This window comes from Pteropus alecto, unplaced genomic scaffold, assembly GCF_000325575.1.
Source record: "Pteropus alecto unplaced genomic scaffold, ASM32557v1 scaffold5, whole genome shotgun sequence".
Taxonomy (NCBI): Eukaryota; Metazoa; Chordata; class Mammalia; order Chiroptera; family Pteropodidae; genus Pteropus; species Pteropus alecto.
The window spans coordinates 31208209-31226483 of NW_006441953.1; the positions used below are offsets into that span (position 1 = coordinate 31208209).

An 18275-nucleotide genomic window follows, 5' to 3' on the forward strand; every position below is an offset into this window, starting at 1 on the left:
GAGGGGATGGAGGGAGGGAGGGAGGGGGCGCAGGGGGAGGCGGGGCGTCTGCAGCCTCTTACCGGCACGTGGCACACACGAAGCAAGCGGGGTGGTAGGTCTTGCCCAGCGCGGACACCACCTCGCCCTCGATGAACCGGTCGCAGGTGGGCCCTGCCTTCCTGCCCTAGCGGTGGCCCAGGGGGAGGAAGGAGGGGACGGAGGGGATGGAGGGAGGGAGGGAGGGGGCGCAGGGGGAGGCGGGGCGTCTGCGTCCTCTTACCGGCACGTGGCACACACGAAGCAAGCGGGGTGGTAGGTCTTGCCCAGCGCGGACACCACCTCGCCCTCGATGAACCGGTCGCAGCTGAAGCAGCGGGTCCCGTACAGCCTCTGGTAGTCCAGCGTGCAGATGTACTCGCCCTGGCGCACGAAGAAGCCACCCTCGGCCAGGTCGCAGCCGCACGCTGGGGGAGAGCACGTGGGGCCGGCGTTAGCAGGCGGTGGCGTCTCCCAGGCCCTGGTGGGCCCCGGGCAGACCCACCGCACACAAGCCCCCACCGGACACAGGCTTGGGGAGGTTCACCAGGGGGCCAGGTCCAGGCACAGACCAGCTCCGGCCCCTCAGCCTGGACTTCAGTGGACGTCCTTGTGGAAGCTTCCAGAAAGAAGCACTGACCTGGGAGGAGAGTCAGGCTGTGCCGGGGAACCGCCAGCCTCCCTCCCTTGCCTCCTGGACCCGCCAAGGTGAAGCACCCGTGCCCCTGGGCCCCTCCACTGTCCCCAGCATGGAACAGGATGGATTGGAAAGGCACCCAGTATGCACTGGGCTCCGTCTGGGGGGACACCCCCTGTGGCAGAGGACAGATGAATCCCTGTGCTCCACGCCCCCAACCACTGTGAGGCTTCCTGACCCCTCCCCGCTCCTCCCCCAGAGTGGACAAGGCCAGACCCCGTAGGAGGGAGCGTGGCCAGGACACTCACTGAGAGTCCGTTTGTCCCCTTGGCCCTTCCTTACACACACGTCCTGCCTCAGGAAGCTGCAGTGCACCCCAATGGAGGGGCTGGCAGAAATTTACCAGGAGAATGGGCCAACTGCCTTGGGGACAGCCAGCCAGCCAGCGACCGGGCCACCTGGGCATTCACCCCATACTCTCCCTCCAGCCCTAGGGGCACGTGGGAGCCAAGCATGGTTTCGGAGGGAGCACCCCTCTGCTGGAGTCCCAGAGGACCCCCTGCAGCCTCAGCCCTGCCAGCTGGGCCAGTGCCAGGTCCTGTGGGTCACTGTCCCCAAGCCAGAGTCTTGAAAAACCATGTAACCCTCATAGGTGTCTGAATTGACACCTGAAATTCATCAAAACATTAACCGATGGGTAAGGGTGCAGCTTCTGCTGAAGTCTAAGTACCGGCATCTTTAAATCTGCACTTCCAGTGGAATGCGGCCGCCAAAGCGAGCCCACCGCCATCCGCACACAAAACCTGCCGCCCGGCTGTGGCTGGAAGCAAAAATCGCACCTCGTCCCTTTTTGCCTGGAAAGCCCGTTTCCACCATACCAGCCGCCAAACCGCAGGCACGCACCACGTATTTTAAAGCCCAAAGGTGCTGCCATGTTCCCTGCAGCCGTAATTCCAAAGGCGACATGGAAACTGGTTTACTAGGGACTTCCTGTGGTCACGAGGCTCTAAATATTTAATAAGTTGTTCCAGATGGAGTTATTATTATAGCTATTAGTACAAAGCTATCAAAACACCTATGTTAAACATCTTAGCAAATTATTATTAAACGTATTATGTAAACCCTTTTCAGTAAACAGCTCGTGATGGCTGGGGGTGGTGCTCAGTGGGGTTCCTGGTGTCTGATCTGATCAAGGAAGCCCAGCTCTGACCCGTCTTGCTTGGTGCCCTGAGAATTTGGGGGTGAGGGCAGCCCAGCCGTCTTCCCGAGAAGGTCACCCAGGAGCAGCATGGGAGGAAGTCTGGGGTCCGGAACCTGAATGGGACCCCCAGGGCCGATGTGCTCAATCGGGTCGGCTGCACCGGTCACCTCACTCAGCCCTGACCCTCGACCTGCGACCTGTGGCTTGGGCAAGCCTGTGGGGTGGGTCCCCCTCGGCTCAGCCCCTTCTCCCGGCAGGGTGAGGTGGTGGCTTCCCCTGGGTGCCCCTGCCCCCTCGCCCGGGCCACCGGGTGCATGTGCCGTTTGTTGGTTACAGCACCAGAGTGGTGGGAACATTCAATCGTCTCCGAGGGAGGTTGGCTTGGACAGGTGTGACGTGCGCCGGGCAGCAGGGGGCGCAGTGGAGAGGCCTGGACGGGGGACCAGGCTCCCCTGGGACGACCCTGACCTCTGTGGGCCGCCTCGCCCCCACCCCCCAGCTGGGAGCACAAGGTGTCTTCGAAGGCACAAACGCGGCACAGAGGAGCTAGTGTGACACAAGCCCTGAGTCGCGGTGGGGGGACCCAGTCTGGGCCGCGGCTGTGCTGATGTCACTCGCCCGAGAGGCCAGAGGCCAGGCCGGCTTGAACCCTTTCACACCCGCCTGAAGTGAAACCCTTTGTTCGATCTCGTACCCCCGATCGCGCAGGTGTGGCCGAGCCGGGCAGAATGGGCCCTCGGGGCCCTGCGGGACAGTCACTGCCTTCTTCCACGAACGCCAGCTGGGACAATTCGGTCCTTGAGCGACGGCGAGGCTCACGCACGCCGACTTTGGCATCTGGCTGCTTTTCTATTCTTTGTAAGGGTCTGATGGCACCAACTGTCCCTTGAGGGATGAAAACATGAGACGGGCCTCGTGCCCCATTCAAATGACGTGCGTCTCCGTCACGGAGACACTGGGAGAGTGAAGACCTCAGCTCTCCAGCCGCCCTGCCCTGCCCACGAGCCGGGCCCTGGGTGCCGCTCCCCCAGCGGCCTCTGCTACCCAGGAGACTGGAGCTGAGGCCAGGGCCGGACTCAACCGCAGACCTCTGCCTGCTAAAAATGAGAAGCCCGAATCCATTAACGTTGTTAAAAGGTCTAATCGAGGCGATATATTGTTATCGCATCCTACTTTGCCTCCCGGATCAGCCAGGACCAACAAGCAGGCAGCTGCAGGTGGCCCTGAGCTGTAGGTGACATTGAGCTGCAGGTGCCCCTGAGCTGTAGGTGGCCCTGAGCTGTAGGTGACACTAAGCTGTAGATGATGCTGAGCTGTAGGTGACGCTGAGCTGTAGGTGACACTGAGCTGCAGGTGGCCCTTAGCTGTAGGTGGCCCTGAGCTGTAGGTGACATTAAGCTATAGGTGGCCCTGAGTGTCAGTCCTCAGCGTCCACTGTGGTCATTTACGGGAAACGGTCGATATTGAGCTATAGGTGGCCCTGAGTGTCAGTCTTCAGCGTCCACTGTGGTCATTTACGGGAAACGGTCGGGAGGGGCGGGCAGTGGCGGGAAGACGCTTTCTGGAACGTCCCTTGGCACTGACTCCAAAGAACGTTAAAACCACTCATACCCTTTGGCCCAGCAGTCTCTCTCCGGGGACTCTGACGGAGGAAGTGACCAGCAACGCCCACAGACGTTCAGGGCCCGGTGTTGGCTGCAGCACCACTGCGGTGCCCCGTGGTCACGGGTCTGAGTCCTCACTCCTGCCTTTCCCCGCCGTGTGACCTTGGGCAGGTCACTTCACCTCTCTGACCCCCAGAGTCCTCATCTGTAAACATGGGTGACCGTACCCATCTCGCACGGTCGTCATAAGAAATCTAAGAGGCGAAGTGTAGGAAACAATTAGCCAGGGGCCGGGCCAGAACCGGCCTAACGGCCCGAGGGCAGAGGGGTGGCCAAGTTCACCGTGGGATCCTGTGTTTGGAGTTTGGGAAGATGCTGAAATGGACCTGAGGAGCTTGTCTGCTGGGGAGAGGGTTCCCCAGGCTTTAAGGGACTAGCTCAGGGCGCAGAAGCATGCACACGGCATGACGGCTGGGAAGCCCGGCTATCAAGAGATCTGGGGCAGCTCCGGTGGGGGAGGGGAGGGGGGGTCTCAGTCTCCCCTGCTTCCCTGTGTCAGCTTGTGGGGGGAGGAGACAGCAACTCACATGACGCAGCAGAGCGAGAACTCTAGGGGTTCGTGTGCCCCCACTGGGCGCACGCTGGCTCACGGCCGGCATGGCCGACCCCGCCCCAGGCCCATCCTGCAGAGACTTTCCACATCCTGCCATGTGCCCCATGGTTCCTGGCGCGCCCTGTGTGGGTCAGCTGTGCAGGACAGGTGCCCCGGGTCGGAGGTCGAGGGACATCTGTCTGGAGCTTTCCTTTGGTCTAGAAGCCCTTGGTGGAGGGAATGCCCCGCACGGCGAGCATGCCCGCATTCTGCAGGGTTCCCCGCGGCCCCAGCTGCCCAGCACAGCTCCCCGCCCAGCTACTTACAGTCTGCAGATGGAGGGGTCCTTGTGGGCAACCCCCACACCGCCCCCCAGTCACAGGCAGGGCTGGTGGGTGCTCCTCACCAGACACGCACCCTTCCCCCCATCCCGTTTCCTCGGCTCCTCCCACGCCCCAGCGTGCTCGAACACCCGCTCCGCTCTTCGCCTCCAGGAAGCCCTCCCTGATTACCCTCCCTGATTACCCAGCTTAAAACAGCGGCTCTGCCAGTGCTCCTGCCCCCGCCTTCCCGAGGTTCCTCTCTCCTTCCCTAGCCGTGCGTACGGTGCATAGCGAAATGCGCTTACTTATTCCATCCAGTGTTCACCAGCTGTCTCCCCGCACGGATGGAAGCTCCACAAAGACGAGAATGTCCGTTCTGTTCGCAGGTGCACCCCAAGCACCCAGACGCCCCTGCACACGGCAGGTGCCAAGTAAAATAGTTGTCGCATGAAAACCGAGGTTGAGAAATGTGTCGCAGACCCACCAAGCTGGCGGGGGGGGGGCGGGCAGAGTGGGATAGGAACCCCAACCTTGAGGCATCAAAGCCCTGACTCGGGCAGCCAGCCGCGAAGGACAGGGCAATTACGTCACTCCTTCCATGGTGTCCCCAGGTAAGCCAAAGGACACTGCACAAGGGCCGAGGTGACGGGACCCCAGCACACGGGGACCTCTCGGATCAGAACGCGACGGCGGCACAGTCGGCTTCTGTGCTAAGAGACCCGCTTTGGTTCAACTGGCAAGAGGCCCAGCAGGGACGGACACGACTGATGTCAGTCTGTCACCATCTTCACGCTCCTCTTTGCTGGTGGGCTGGACGGGTGACCCAGTTCTGGCCAATAGCTCACTGGACGTCTCTGGGGGAACCTCAGGGAGAGGACTCGCTCTTCCCCATCGAAGGGAGCTTCATGTGGGGAGGGGGCTCCTTGGCCTGGGCACACTGCCCCTTCTCTGGGGTTGAGCGCTATCCCGTGAGGATGTGATGCTCGGAGCAATGGCAGCCACCTTGAGGCCGTGAGGACAGGCGGTGCTGATATGCACAGGATGGGGGGAAAGGGGACAGATGGAGTGGGGAAAGAACCTGGGTCTTTGGTGACCTTGCTGAGCCGTTAAATTAACCAGCTCTGGAGGTGCGGGGCTCCCCCAGGCTTCGTGTTCAGGTGTGGTGCCCATGTGGTTTGAGACACTGTCAGTTGGGTGTTCCTTTTTATGCACAAAGGCACCCTCAGTGATTCACACTTTGCATTTTCATGAGCATCTGGATAAAAGACCAGTCCAAGGCTGCGTGATTCTCACGCTTCAACAGATGCAGCTTCTTTAAAGCTTGCAGGGAACCTCAGCTGCTCCACGTCAGAAGTGGAGATGCCACCGATGGAGGTGAACCTCCGGGAACAAAGTGACCTGCCCCAGTGACGCGGTGGGATGGGGACACCTGGGGCCGTCCCCACCTCCTGCCGAAGGTGGAGGATCAAACCAAGTGACGGGCTGGATTCTCTGAGCCCACGCTCCCGCCGCATTCCCACGGTCTGGCTTATGGAGAAACCCTTTTAAATACCAAGGACACCTCTCCTTCATCTTTTACAGTCGGCTTTTAAAAAGAGCGACCTTTTTGCTGTTCAGTAATAACAGCAAATGCATCTTTACAGGGAGAAAATGTAGCCAGACACATCTCACCACGGCCTGGGAAGCTCTGCGGAAACAGAAGACAAGCTTCAGGCAGGGCGGGGCGGCCGCCGCCTTCTCCGAGGAAAGAGCCCCAGGCCCGGACGCGTCTCCGAAATCCAGAGCCCACGGCAGCAGGGCAGCATCGCTGTCCACACCGAGACGGAGGCCCAGGGGCCGCGCCACCGCCCGGCCAGCCCCGGCCACGCCCAACCACTGACCACGGGGCTGCTCAGGCCACGCCCCAGCCACGCCCAACCACTGGCCACGGTGCTCAGGCCACGCCCCCGGCCACGCCCCGGCCACGCTCCTGCCTCTGAGTGGCTCCACCCTTTCCTAGGGAAGGACGCTGCCCAGGCTGTGTCCTCTCCCCACCTCTCCAAACAGCCCCGCAAGCCACCGCACTGGGGGCGCACGTCCCCCGGGCGAGGACTCTGGAGCCACTGTCAGGGCGGGGGTCAGGGGGTCAGGAGGACAGGTGCAGTGGGGAGAATTCACCTGAAGTCGAGCCAGGCTGGGGATGCGCGAGGGACCCTGGATCCGGGCAATTTGGGGGCCCTCGGTGACGTCCCTGACAGCCACCCATGCCCATAACTGGAGCCACAGCAGCTCCGAGGGGCGGGGTTGGGGTCCCAGGGCATGCCCGCCCCTGCCGGAGACGGCACAGCCCCCATGGGCCCCAGGGCAGGCAGCACTGGCGATGCTCACCACCCTCCCTGATCCCCCACCCCCGAGTCGCCCCCTTTGCACTCTGACCCCACAGGGCCAGGGGAGTCAGGGTCATCCCTGGACCCTCCCCTTGCAAGGTGTGGTCAGTGGTTCTTGAGTTTTCAAACTACGGACTCTACACAGAGCCTTCACACAGAGCCTGTGACAGACAATGACATGGCTGCAGCCAGGTGCTCGGAGGTGGGTGCTCACCTGCTGCCTTGCTCCCCACCCCTCCACCAGGAGGTGCCTCCAGGGAACCCTGGATGGGGCCCCTTGTTCAGGGGCCACCGGCAGGTCTGGAATCAAGCCCCAAACAAGCTCCTCCTCCTCCAGGCCTCAGCTCCTCCCTCACAAGGGGACAGTCCCAAGTGCCTCTGGGGCTGCGGGCACGGGGCGGAGTCCAGCCCCAGCCTGGGCTCCCTTCCCTGCTCTGTTGCACTCAGCGGGCAATGCACTGACCCTCCCTGCAGCTGGAGGCCTGGCCCTGCAGCCACAGGACAGAGCGGGGACAGAGGCCGGCACGCTCACCTTTGCAGACGAAGCACTCGATGTGGAAGTACTTGTCCTGGACGCGCAGCACCTCGCCCCTGCAAACATTTCCACAGGTGCCGCACAGGATGGCCGTGCCGGGCGGCTTCTCCGGGGGACTGGGGACGGCCTGGGGCTCCGACACTGTCAGGGGAAAGGAGCTTGTTAGAGGGTGGACGGGCCAGCCCAGGTGAGCAGACTGGCCGCGGTGCGAGGGCTCAGGACCCCACACCTGCCAGCACGGTCCCATGGGGCGTCGGGGTACAGACTCATCTCCTTCTCCTTGGAAGCCAGTGGGAATTGGTCAGAGGCCATCCTGTCAACCGCCAGCGAGCAGTCCCGTCCCCACCCCTGTGTGCACACCTGCAGTGCTGGGGAGCACAGTTTCCTCCCAAAGGGTGGCTGACCCCCCTGCTTCCTGGGCCCGGCATGACCTCGGCCCCCCAGGGCCTCAGAACACCCCTGACCCCAGCAAGCTCAGCACCTTTCTGTAGCCAGGACACCCAGAGTTCTACCGTCTGCAAGTACGCTAACCAGGAGGGCCAGGGGAGGCAGGAGGGCCCAGGAGACACCTGCCACACTTCACCTGACAGCTTAGCGTGTCCACACACACGCGCACGCGCACACACATCCACACACACGCACACACACACACACGTACACACTTCAGCTTAACACTAGCGCCAGACCTAGGAGGTCTCATTGCGGCTGTACAAACTGAGAAGGTGGATCTCAGACAGAGGAGGACATTTCTCCATCAGGTTGGCAACCTGTCCCCATCCCCTGAGAAGCCCACCTGGCCGGAGCAGGGCCCCGTCCTCCTCTGCAGTCCCTGCCCTCAGGTGGTGGCACAAACGAGGGACCAGGCCGTGTTGGGGTCAGCAGGGTGGCCTTCCGGAAGGCCTGCCGACCCCAGCATGGGCGGTGGGTGCCAGATGTCGGGGAGGAGAGGGCCCCCTGCCTGGAGAAGCAGGTGCAGGGAGGTGAGCGGCACCCGGGCCCGGTCGACACCTTCTTCATGTTTCCGGAGGAGCCAGCACACGAACCAGCAGACAGGACGGCACAGGCCGTGAGCTCCGTCTGCGGGGCCGTGGCCGTGGCCACGGAGGGGTTTCCGGCTCCGGGTTCCATGTCGACAGCAGGCTTGCCGCACGCTCCGTTTTCCTGCAGAGCTGCAGAGGCCACCTCGTCTATTCATGGAAGCTATGGGAGCAGACAGAGGCGAGTTTTCCTGGGCTTGAATCTAACGTTTCCCTCACAGAACAAGCCACTGGGGTTGAGGCCTGAAGTCTCAGACAGCAAGGGCCAGCTCACGCTGATGGGCCACTGAGTCACCCTGGTCCGTGTCCGAGGTCAAACCCAGATTGCGGGGGGCGGGGGCCAGGGGCCCAGACGGTCAACGCGGTCAGCTTCTCATCCGACAGGCAGAAAGAACAACACCCTGCCGTCTCTCCGCGGGCGGACAAGCCACGTTGTTAAGCTGCTGGAAACTGGCCCGAATCCAGTACGAGGCAAACATCAGACCACCCACGCTGGGGTCGGCGTCCACAGTCCTGGGGGCACTGCAGGCCGCGGGCTCCAATGGCCTGAGTACTGCCCAGCCCCGCCTCGTATGTGCTGGGACCTGGGACTCCCGACTTCCTTCTGCCTGTCCATCTGCCCATCCACCCTCTGCTGGCATCACCTGGCCACAAAGCGGCAAAATGCTAGAACCATGGGCAAAAATATGCCCGCCCAGGGTCCAGCAGGTCCCAAGAGCTCAATATGCAACGGCTACTGTCATTTTCAAGATCTCACAGCCTGATGTCAACGGTTTCCTGGTTACTGGAGATATACTTGGTTTGGGGAGTGGGGAGGGCGCTGCTTTAAGACATGGTTTTGCTGGGAGGACCCAATGCCACCCACCTGACACGTCGCGTCCTGCAGAGGCTCCTGGTACCTCTGGGCACAAGTGAGAGTGGCAGTGCTGCCCTCTTGTGGTGAGAAGTAGACACTGCACCGTGGCAACAAACAACCGTGTTCATGCAGGTACCGCCCACAAGGTGTCCCCTCCAGCCCACACCTTCCCATCTGCCTGCTCAGCCCTAGGATCACGTTGGTGAATCTTGTGCATTTATAGCGTGGGCCTTTTACCCTAAGACAGACTCATTCCTCCTGCAGCTGCCCCACTGGAGGTCAGGGTGCTTCTCACAGGGCACCGCTCCTCACAGCAGCTGGCAGTGAGTGCGTCACTGCTGCTGCTGCCTGAACGGAGGCTGGGAGGGGTGGCCCCGCTGGTCCATGGCCACCCCGCCCCCCGGAGAACAGGACCCATGCCCCGCAACACCCAGGGCTGTCTCCACGCGGCCCCAAGGCAGGGGTGGGGCCGCCGTGTCCACAGTCCGTGTCTGGTAGGCGGATGTTACAGAAAAAAGTGAGCTTTCAAACCACGGGGAGACACGGAGGACTCTGCAGGTCGTTAAGTGACACCAGCCAATCCGAGAAGGCTACGTGCTGTATGACGCCGACCATATGACGTTCCGGAAAAGGCAAAACCACGGAGCCGGGAGAAACGTCGGCGGTTGCCAGGGATTCGGGGAAAGGGGAGGATGGCTAGGTGGAGCACGGAGGATTTTTAGGGCAGTGAAACCACTCTGACACCATACTGACGGATCCACGTCGTCGCACATCTGTCCAAATCCACAGCAAGGGCACCACCGGGAGTGACCCCTGAGGCAAGCTGTGGACTTCAGTGAACAGTAACGTATCAAAATGGTTCGCCGATCGTAACTAAAGCAGGTTGTTGGGGGTGAGGTGGGGGGGGTGGGGAAGGACCCTGTTTTTTCGGGTGGCTTATATATGGGAAATCTCTACTTTCCGCTGCATATTTCTGTCAACGGAAAACTGCTCTAAGAAACAAAGTCTGTTAAAAGTTTCCAAAGAGGAAGAAAGGAACAGAGGGCACTATCACACCACAGACCTGGCCACAAGGCGGCAGGTCCGTGCGCTCCAATGTCGAGGTTGACTCTGACGTTCGGTGTAACAAGACCCTGACCGTGATGATCGCATAAAACATGAACTCGAGTGGTAAGAATCAGCCACGCGAGGGCTGCGACGATTTAATCCCCTCGTGACAATGACACGCCAGCACTGGGGGACCCCGCCGGGAGTCTGAAGCGTTCTTACGGGGGATGTCAACACGTAAGCTTGCTCCCACGAGGGAGGGGCGTGGCTCGCTCGGGGGTCCGGGGGCCGGCTGACCTGACAATCGCCGTGGTCCCTCCCCTACAGTCCCTTCGTGGGTGATGGGTTCTTCCCTGCCGCCAGGAACGGAGCTGGAGGAGCCACGTGCCGCGAGGCTGGGTTTGGACCCGCCGTCCAGGGGCGGCCGTGTGACCTTGGAGACCTTGGAGAACTCCGGGAGGCCTCAGTTTTCGCATCTGCGCACTGGATCCTGACCTCAGGAGGACTTGTCTGGACTCCGTGGAAACAGGGAAAGGAGCTGTGGTCTTGGCAGGTGTGAGCCACAGCAGCCGGCTTGGTCCTCTCCAGGTCTCACAGGCGGACCTGCAGCTCGGGGCGGGGCGGCCAGGAAGGGGACCGGGCGTTCTCCGAGAGCCACATCTTGCTTACACTCCAGTGGCCTCATCAGCAGATTGCCTGAGAGCTGGCTTCACGCTTCGGCCCAGCTCAGTTGGGGTGGCAGGGTGGGCGAGGGGAAGGGAGGCAGACCCTGCTGATCCCGGCTAGGTCCTCCCCCCGCGCCCCGACCTTGGGCAGGTCACATGACCTCAAGGAGCCTCGGTTTCCTCCTTTATAAAGTAGGGACGAGAATGGCCAAACGCAGGGCTCCTGTGCAGATTGAGTGAGGACATGTGAGAAGCCAGTGACGTAGCCGGGCGCCCGCTGTGCTGTGGGGGTGCAGCTGACAAGGCTGCTCCCCCGGAGATGGCCCCATGAGCAGGCTCCGTGTCCACGTGCATGGGGCCCAAGGGCCTGTCTGACGCTCAGGCCCGTCCTCCACCCGGAGACACGGTGGGCACCCCCTCCCGCCTACCTGGAGCAGACGCAGTCCCACCCCGGGAGCCCTCCAGCTGCCCCAAGGCCAGCCTGCATTCCCCAAGGTCAGCCATCGGCCAGCTCGGTCCTGGGGTGAGGTCTCAGAAGTGGACATGGGGCTTGAGCACAGTGCAAGGGGACTGGGTATGTGAAAGCTCCTGACACAGACAGACGGTCCCGGCTTAACGAGGCACCGGTGTGCGACCTCCGACTTTACGATGGCGGCACAGCGAGGTGCATGAGGTGGAGACAGACAGCTCAATGCCGGTGTTCGGGGGCGAGGTGTATCAAATGCATTTTGGACTTGACGATATTTTCAACTGATAACTGGCTTATCGGGGTGTAACCCGAACGTAAGCCCAGAACCATCCACATCCCCAAAGCGGCCTCTTCCCCTTCCGCCTCTCGGCGCCTCGGGGCCCAGACCGTGGCCTCCTGGGGCTGACCCACCCCTGGGTTTCTGCACCCTGCCCAGGGCTGGCCCCAGGGGGGACAGAAAGTGGCCGCCGGGTGCATGAGCCCACCCTCCCCTCCCGCTCACCCCACGCCTGGCAGCTCCGTGCGCCCTCGGAGCCCAGCGCCAGCCCGGCCCGGCCCTGGCAGGTGCCTGATCGATGGGCCGAGTCGACACGTGTCGGTCACACTGCGGTGCAGCCTGTGTGGACGCGCGTCCGTCCTGACTTCTGACAGCCGCGTCCACACGGCCCGGCATCGCAGGACGTGTCCCCATCCCTTCCGGAGTCCTCCCCTGCACTCGCCCCTGTGAGCTCCTCAGTGGGGCTGGTTGAGGACGGAGACATGGCAGGGGTGAGTGCCTGCGTTTGGGGGTGCATGGGGGCTCCTTCCAGAGGCAGAAGCTGGGAGAACGGGGGCTACGAGCAGACCCCCCACCTCCGGAAGCTCAGACTGGCCACGGGGGCTCCCAGCAGACTTCGGCCCGAGCGTCTGGCAGGTCCTGGGACTCTTTGAGCTTCAGGGCCTGGGCCGGGCGCCCTGGCCACCCACGCCACTGTGGTGTGTTTCATCCCGGAAGAGCCGCCCTTCCTGACCGGGGAGGCACGAAGGGCCCCGCGGGCCACATTCCGGAAGGTCAGGGCTTAGCGGGCATCTGGGTCCATCCCCCCACACATAGGGGACACTGCCAGTGCTTGGTGAGTCTGTGGCCGGGCCAGGGCGCGGTCTGTACGTCCCCCGTGTCACACTGCCATGGGCCAGGGCAGCCACCACTGAATCAACACGTGGCTCCATCTGGGTCTTCAGCAAACGCCCAGAGCTCAGTGCACAGCAGATGCCCCCAAATGTCCCCTAAATCTAACGGGACACAGGAGACGCATTGGGGGACTTGAGCACTGTGCAGTGTGCTGGCAGGGTGACAACCTCTGTGGCTCCGCCGCCCAGTTCCTGGGCCTGGGCTGTGCCGGGCGCTGCGCTCGGTGATGGTCTGAGTCACAGAGCTGGACGTGAGCGAACGGCAGGGCCGGGACTCGAAACCAAGCCACAGGACCCCAAGCCCACTGTCACCTCCCGCCAAGAGCATCAGTGAGGGCTGAGCTAATCTGCCATGGCCATCTGCCCTGGGACACCCCCACTATGGGGGCCTGGCAGGCCGCCAGGTGTGTGCTGGCCAGTTCAGAGTCACCGGCCACCCGCTTCCTGCCTGTGCCTCTGAAGATGTGGCCGTACTCTCGACCTGGAGACACTGCCCCCCTGGAGACACCGCCCGCCTGGATGGGGGGCCACCCCACGGGGCAACATCAGCAGTCCAAACCATCCACAAAGGTCCTTGGCTTTGAGTCCAGTCGGGAGGGCCGTGGAGTGTCTGAGAGGTCACCGCCGCCTGCACCCCTTCTCCCGTCCACCTGCCCAGAGGACACCACCGTCTAGACCCCGCCGTGTGCCCGTCACTTTGACTCCGATTATCCTGATCCCTCCACACAGCTGGGAAATGTCCCCTCCTGGCCACGTCGCGGCTCGGCAGGGGGTGCTCAGTGTGTGTTTTTTGAGCAGTCACGGCTTCAATGAGATACAGTTCACATCCCATGCGGTCGCCCATTAAAAACATCCAGTAGTTTTCAGTGCGTTCAGAGAGTCGTGTGCCTACCACCGCAATCGATTTTAGGGCATTTCCATCACCCCCGGAAGAAACCCCTTTACCCATCAGCATCCGCCCCATCCCCCAGCAGCCGCTGGCCTCCTTCCTGTCCCCGCACGTTTGCCTGTCCCGGACATTTCACTCGAATGGAACTGTGCCACCCGGGTCTCCTGTCTGGCTTCCGTCACTCAGCAGCATGTTTTAAAGGATCATCCGTGCTCCGTGCCTTGTCACGGCCAAATGACAGTCCGCGTGTGCACACACCCCATGCGGCCGCCCGTCAGCAGCAGCAGGACTGGGGGCGGCTTCCACTCGGGCCGCTTTGGGCGAGCTGCTGGAACTGTTCCTGCACGGTCCCTTGTGCGTGGAAGGTGGCACGTCTCCTGGGTACGTTCCGGGGGTAAACTGCTGGGTGACGTGGTGACGCTACGTTGAGCCCTTGAAGGACTGCCACCGGTTTCCGACGTGGATGTGCCCCTTGCCACCGCCGCCCGCAGCAAGGGAGCGGGGTCTGCTTTCTCCACGTCCTCGCCAGCGCCGGTTCGTCCGGCTTTTCGACCACAGCCGTCCCCGCGGGGGGAGGTGGCGTCTCATCGTGGTTTTGATTGGCGCTTCTCTGATGGCTAACGATGCTGGGCATCTTTTCACGAGCCTGTTGGTATCTGCACCTTCTTTAGGAAATGTCTACTCAGATCCTTTGATTTGATTTCTTTTCACGACGAGATGTTTATTGTATTCTACGTACAAGTCACTTATCGAACACGTGACCGGAGGATACCACCTCCCACTCTGAGTTGCGGTTTTATTTCCTTTATAATGTTCTTTGCGGCATGAACGTTTAATTTTGATGAAACCCAAGGCATCTGCGTCTTCTTCTGATCCTTGAGCTCTCGGCGTCGTGTCTAAGAAACCGCTGCCTAATCCCGGGTCACAGAGATTTATCCCTGTGCTCCTCTCGGAGCGTCGTTGTTGTGTGTTTGTGTGTTTTGGCTCTGACTGTAACTTCACATAAATAGAATCACATTCCCATTACCGCTATTTTTATCACAGGTGCCGCTTCTTCATCGGAAACCATGGTGCTTATTTCTCCGGGTCTCTGCCATGTTTCTCGTCACTACGGTCTGCTCTCTGCCGTCAGCGGTCGGCCGTCATCGGGCTGAGGCAGGACGGGCGGGCAGGACGGTGTGTGCTCAGCGGAGCGGGGGGCCCGCCCCACCCCCGGCGTGGAAATTCCACGTGAGGAAGGGGCGTCGTCACAGGCCGCAGCTCTTGGAACCTGCTGGCTTTTCCAGAACAACCCAGTACGCCGCCCAGCTGGCGCGGCAAGGCCAGGGGTGAGGGGACACGCGGGGCCGAGTCAGGCCGGCTGGGGAAGCGCCCAGCTACACGCCGTGGGAAACAAATACGGAGTCTCTGCTATGCTCACCCACAGCACCCTGGGAGGGGGGGCACAGTCCACCCCCTTTCCGGACGGTCCCCTTGAGGACCCCAGGGGCGTGAAGTCCCCTGACCAGGACATGGTGAGGCCAGGCCGGAGTCGGGGTGTGAAGCTCGCTGGTCTGGCTTCTAGGTCACGGCCGCTGCCCCAGCCCAGAGCTGCCTCTGCCAATTAAAATGCTGGGGTGTGAGGTGCTGACGGCACGAGATGGGCCTGGCGTCCTGGCCCCACCTCTGGAAAGACCCCACGAGCCAGGAAGGAGGACAGTGGTGAGGGACAGGCTCTGCCGGGTGCCGGGGAGGCGGCGCCCCACGGTCATCGAGGCGTGCTGGGACGGGGGCCCGAGGACCCGATGGGAGCACTTTGGGACGGAGGCTGGAGCCCACGGGAGGCAGGACCCCGGCTCCACACCTCGGGCTCAGGGAGGCTCTCCTGTGCACCCCAACTTCTCTTTGCTTCTGGGGGTCCAGCCCCCCTGCCCTCCTCCTCACTCTGCCTTGTCTCTCGTCCCCTCTCCTCCCAGTCCCCCTGCAGGCCGCCTTGTCGACAGGTGGGGTTGAGGGGATTCAAAGTTGCTAACCTAAGTAGCCGGCCCTGTCACCACGGGGAGAAGCGGCGTTTCCGTGACGTCCTCAAGGCAGGTCTCTCAGCCGCGGCTCAAGGGACGTTTAGGGCCGGACAGCTCGTCACTGCGGGGCTATCCCATGCAGTGAGCCCTGGCCTCCACCCCCTCAGCACTGGGGGCACCCGCTCCCCAAGCCGTGACCACCAAAATGCCTCCAGACACTGCCAGACGGTCCCTGGGGAGCGAAATCGGCCCTGACTGAGGACCGCCGCCTTGAAAAATGAGAGAGCAGGGCACGGAGGGACGAGAGGGAGGCGGGGGCCGGTGCAGAGTCTGGGGGCCCCGGCTCTGCCCACACAGCGGGGTCAGAGGGCACTGGAGGCCCGCTCAGCTCTGACTCGCCGCCTGCCCTTCCTGGGTCTCAGCTTGCTCGTCCGTAAAACGGGCTCGCTCCGCAGGGCTGCCACCCAGAGTCCCGAAGAGGAAGTCCCGAGGCCCGGCAGGCAGTCGGCGTGCCTATGCGCTGGCCCTCACTGCATTCGCAGGACGGCAGTGCTCAGACCGTCTCCGGTCATCAGGGCCCCAAAGCTCATTCCTGGGGCTCAAGGCTTCTCAGAAAACACGCCTTCCTCCCCAGCCGGACGGTCTCGGCGCAAAGTGCAGCCGGGGCCTTACCTGCCTCTCCTCCGGGCATCCCCATGGAGCTCCTCGCGAAGGGCGGGCGCCTGTGGAGGCCGCGGGCAGCAGCTGGGCTGGTGGAAGAGGCTCTGTGGCCAGCATAGGGACTGGGACACGCCAGAGGGTCACGCGGCAGCTGCACCCTCATGCCCGGGGAGGGGCAGGGCCTCCCCCTTCCCGGCACACTGAAATAGCCTCCCGCCACGCTCCAAAGGCACACCTGTTTCCCAGGCGTCCGGGAAAGGGACTTCGGAAAGACACACGGGGGCGGGAGAGGGGGAGGTGGGACCACGCCCTGCCCCACGCGCCGGGCGCAGCGTGAGCGAGCTCCTGTGCCCTCAACGCGCCTGTGCCAGCGTCCTGGGGCTGTACCACACGCCATAGCGGGGGCTTTGACAGCAGACATTTCTGCTCTCGCGGTCCTGGAGGCCAGAAGTCTGACACCAGCTGTCAGCAGGGCCGCCTCCCTCCGGAGGCTCCAGGAGAGGGTCCTTCCTGCCTCTTCTGGCTTCTGGTGGCTCCAGCCACTCCTGGACTTGTGGCCACATTGCTCCAGCTTCTGCCTCCGTCTTCACATGGCCTCGTCCCCGGGAGCCTGCGTGTCCTTTCCTGTGTCCTGTGAGGACACCAGCCGTTGGGGTCAGGGCCGCCTGTGTAAGCCAGGATGACCGCATCTCCACCCTCATCTCCATTACATTGGCAAAGACCCTTATTCCAAATAGGTCGCACGCTAAGGTTTCAGGTGAGCATGAATTTTGGGGGGCCTACTTAACCCCCTGCACAGCCCCAGTGTGCCAGAGGGGAAACTGAGGCTTGGGAAGGAGGCCCCTGGCGTGAAGGGCAGCATGGGTCTCACAGGGCTGAAGAGCAGGTGTCAGCAGGGCCACCTCCCTCCAGAGGCTGCGGGGGGCGCTATTCCTGCCTCTTCCAGCTCCTGGGGGCCCCCAGCACCCTCAGCTGGCGGCTGTGTCTCCCCCGCCTCTGCCTCCATGGTCAGGGCCTTCTCCTCCGTGTGTCTGTCTGTAACCGCCACCTCTCTTCAGCAGCTGTCGTGGCTGCATTCAGGGCTCAGCCCATCATCCAGCATCCTTAACTTAATCCCATCTGCAAAATCTCTTTTTTTCCCCAAATCAGGCACCACTCACAGGAGCCAGAATGAGGACTGATACATTTGACAGGGGTCATTTTTAAGCCTACCGCACGCAGCAACAGTTTATACGACATGTAAATATGTAACAGAATTTTCCATCAAAGGATCCTTCCCCCGATTCCTTGTCATGTGCTCTGCCATTTCTCTGTTCAGCTTCTTACATAACAAACACTGCTGTGACCCACTAATCTGGTTTTGTGCCCACAAATGGGTCACCACCTGCAGCGTAGGAAGCTCTGTCCTAACCCTACACCTGTACCCCTGCCAGGGTAGGGACCCGAGTGAAATGACGATGATTTAAATAAAAGACAGAACTGGGAAGGGGGTGAGACTGACAGATACCTGGAGGGATCCCCAACTCGAGGAGGCCCCGGCCACGAGGCCTCATGGACAGTCCTCCCCCCGCCGCCCGCACAGCAGCCTGCATCTCACGAGCAGGCTTTCTTTCCCAATTCCTATTAGTTCCCTGCGGCCGCCATAACGGAAGACCATACACCGGGGCTTACACAGCAGAAGTCCACTCTCTCCCAGTTCCCGAGGCCGGAGGTCCCACATCGAGGGGCCAGCAGGGCCGGGCTCCCTCCGAAACCCGCAGGGGAGGGCCACTTCTTGCTGCTTCCAGCTCTGGTGGTGGCCGGCGCTCCTTGGCTTGTAGGCGCTGCAGCCTCTGCCTCTGTCACGTGGCCGTCCTGTCTGTCTGCGTCTTGTCCTGTCTTGTCAGGGTCCGGCCTACTCCGCGTGACCTTATCGTACCGAGTCACACCTGCAGTGGCCCTATTCCAAGTCGTGCCACATCCGGAGGTTCCGGGGTGAGGGCTTTACCGCGGGTCCGGGGCTCCCTAAGATAGGGCACATGCAGGGACCCCCGAGGATTCTACCGGGAGCTGGCTGCTGCAGGATCGCAGACGTCAAAGGCTGGGCTCGTTGTCAGATGGGGCTTCTGTGTCCCTGTTCAGAGACCCCCGCCCTCCTCTGCCACTGTGCCCGACGACACACCCGCACAGCGCCTCCGACGTCCCTGCCCTCCCCACCGCCCCCACC

General features: G+C 62.2%; 1 protein-coding gene across 1 annotated transcript in view; it reads right to left on the minus strand.

Annotated features, from left to right (window-relative positions):
* ABLIM2 (actin binding LIM protein family member 2) overlaps positions 1–18275 on the minus strand; it is a 100011-nt gene that overhangs the window by 66828 nt on the left and 14908 nt on the right. Inside the window, exons 2-3 of the mRNA XM_015595033.2 lie at positions 7274–7417; positions 263–446 (exon numbers count right to left, since the gene is read on the minus strand). Of these exons, the coding sequence (XP_015450519.1) occupies positions 263–446; positions 7274–7417 (328 nt within the window). The remainder of the gene's footprint in view (positions 1–262; positions 447–7273; positions 7418–18275) is intronic.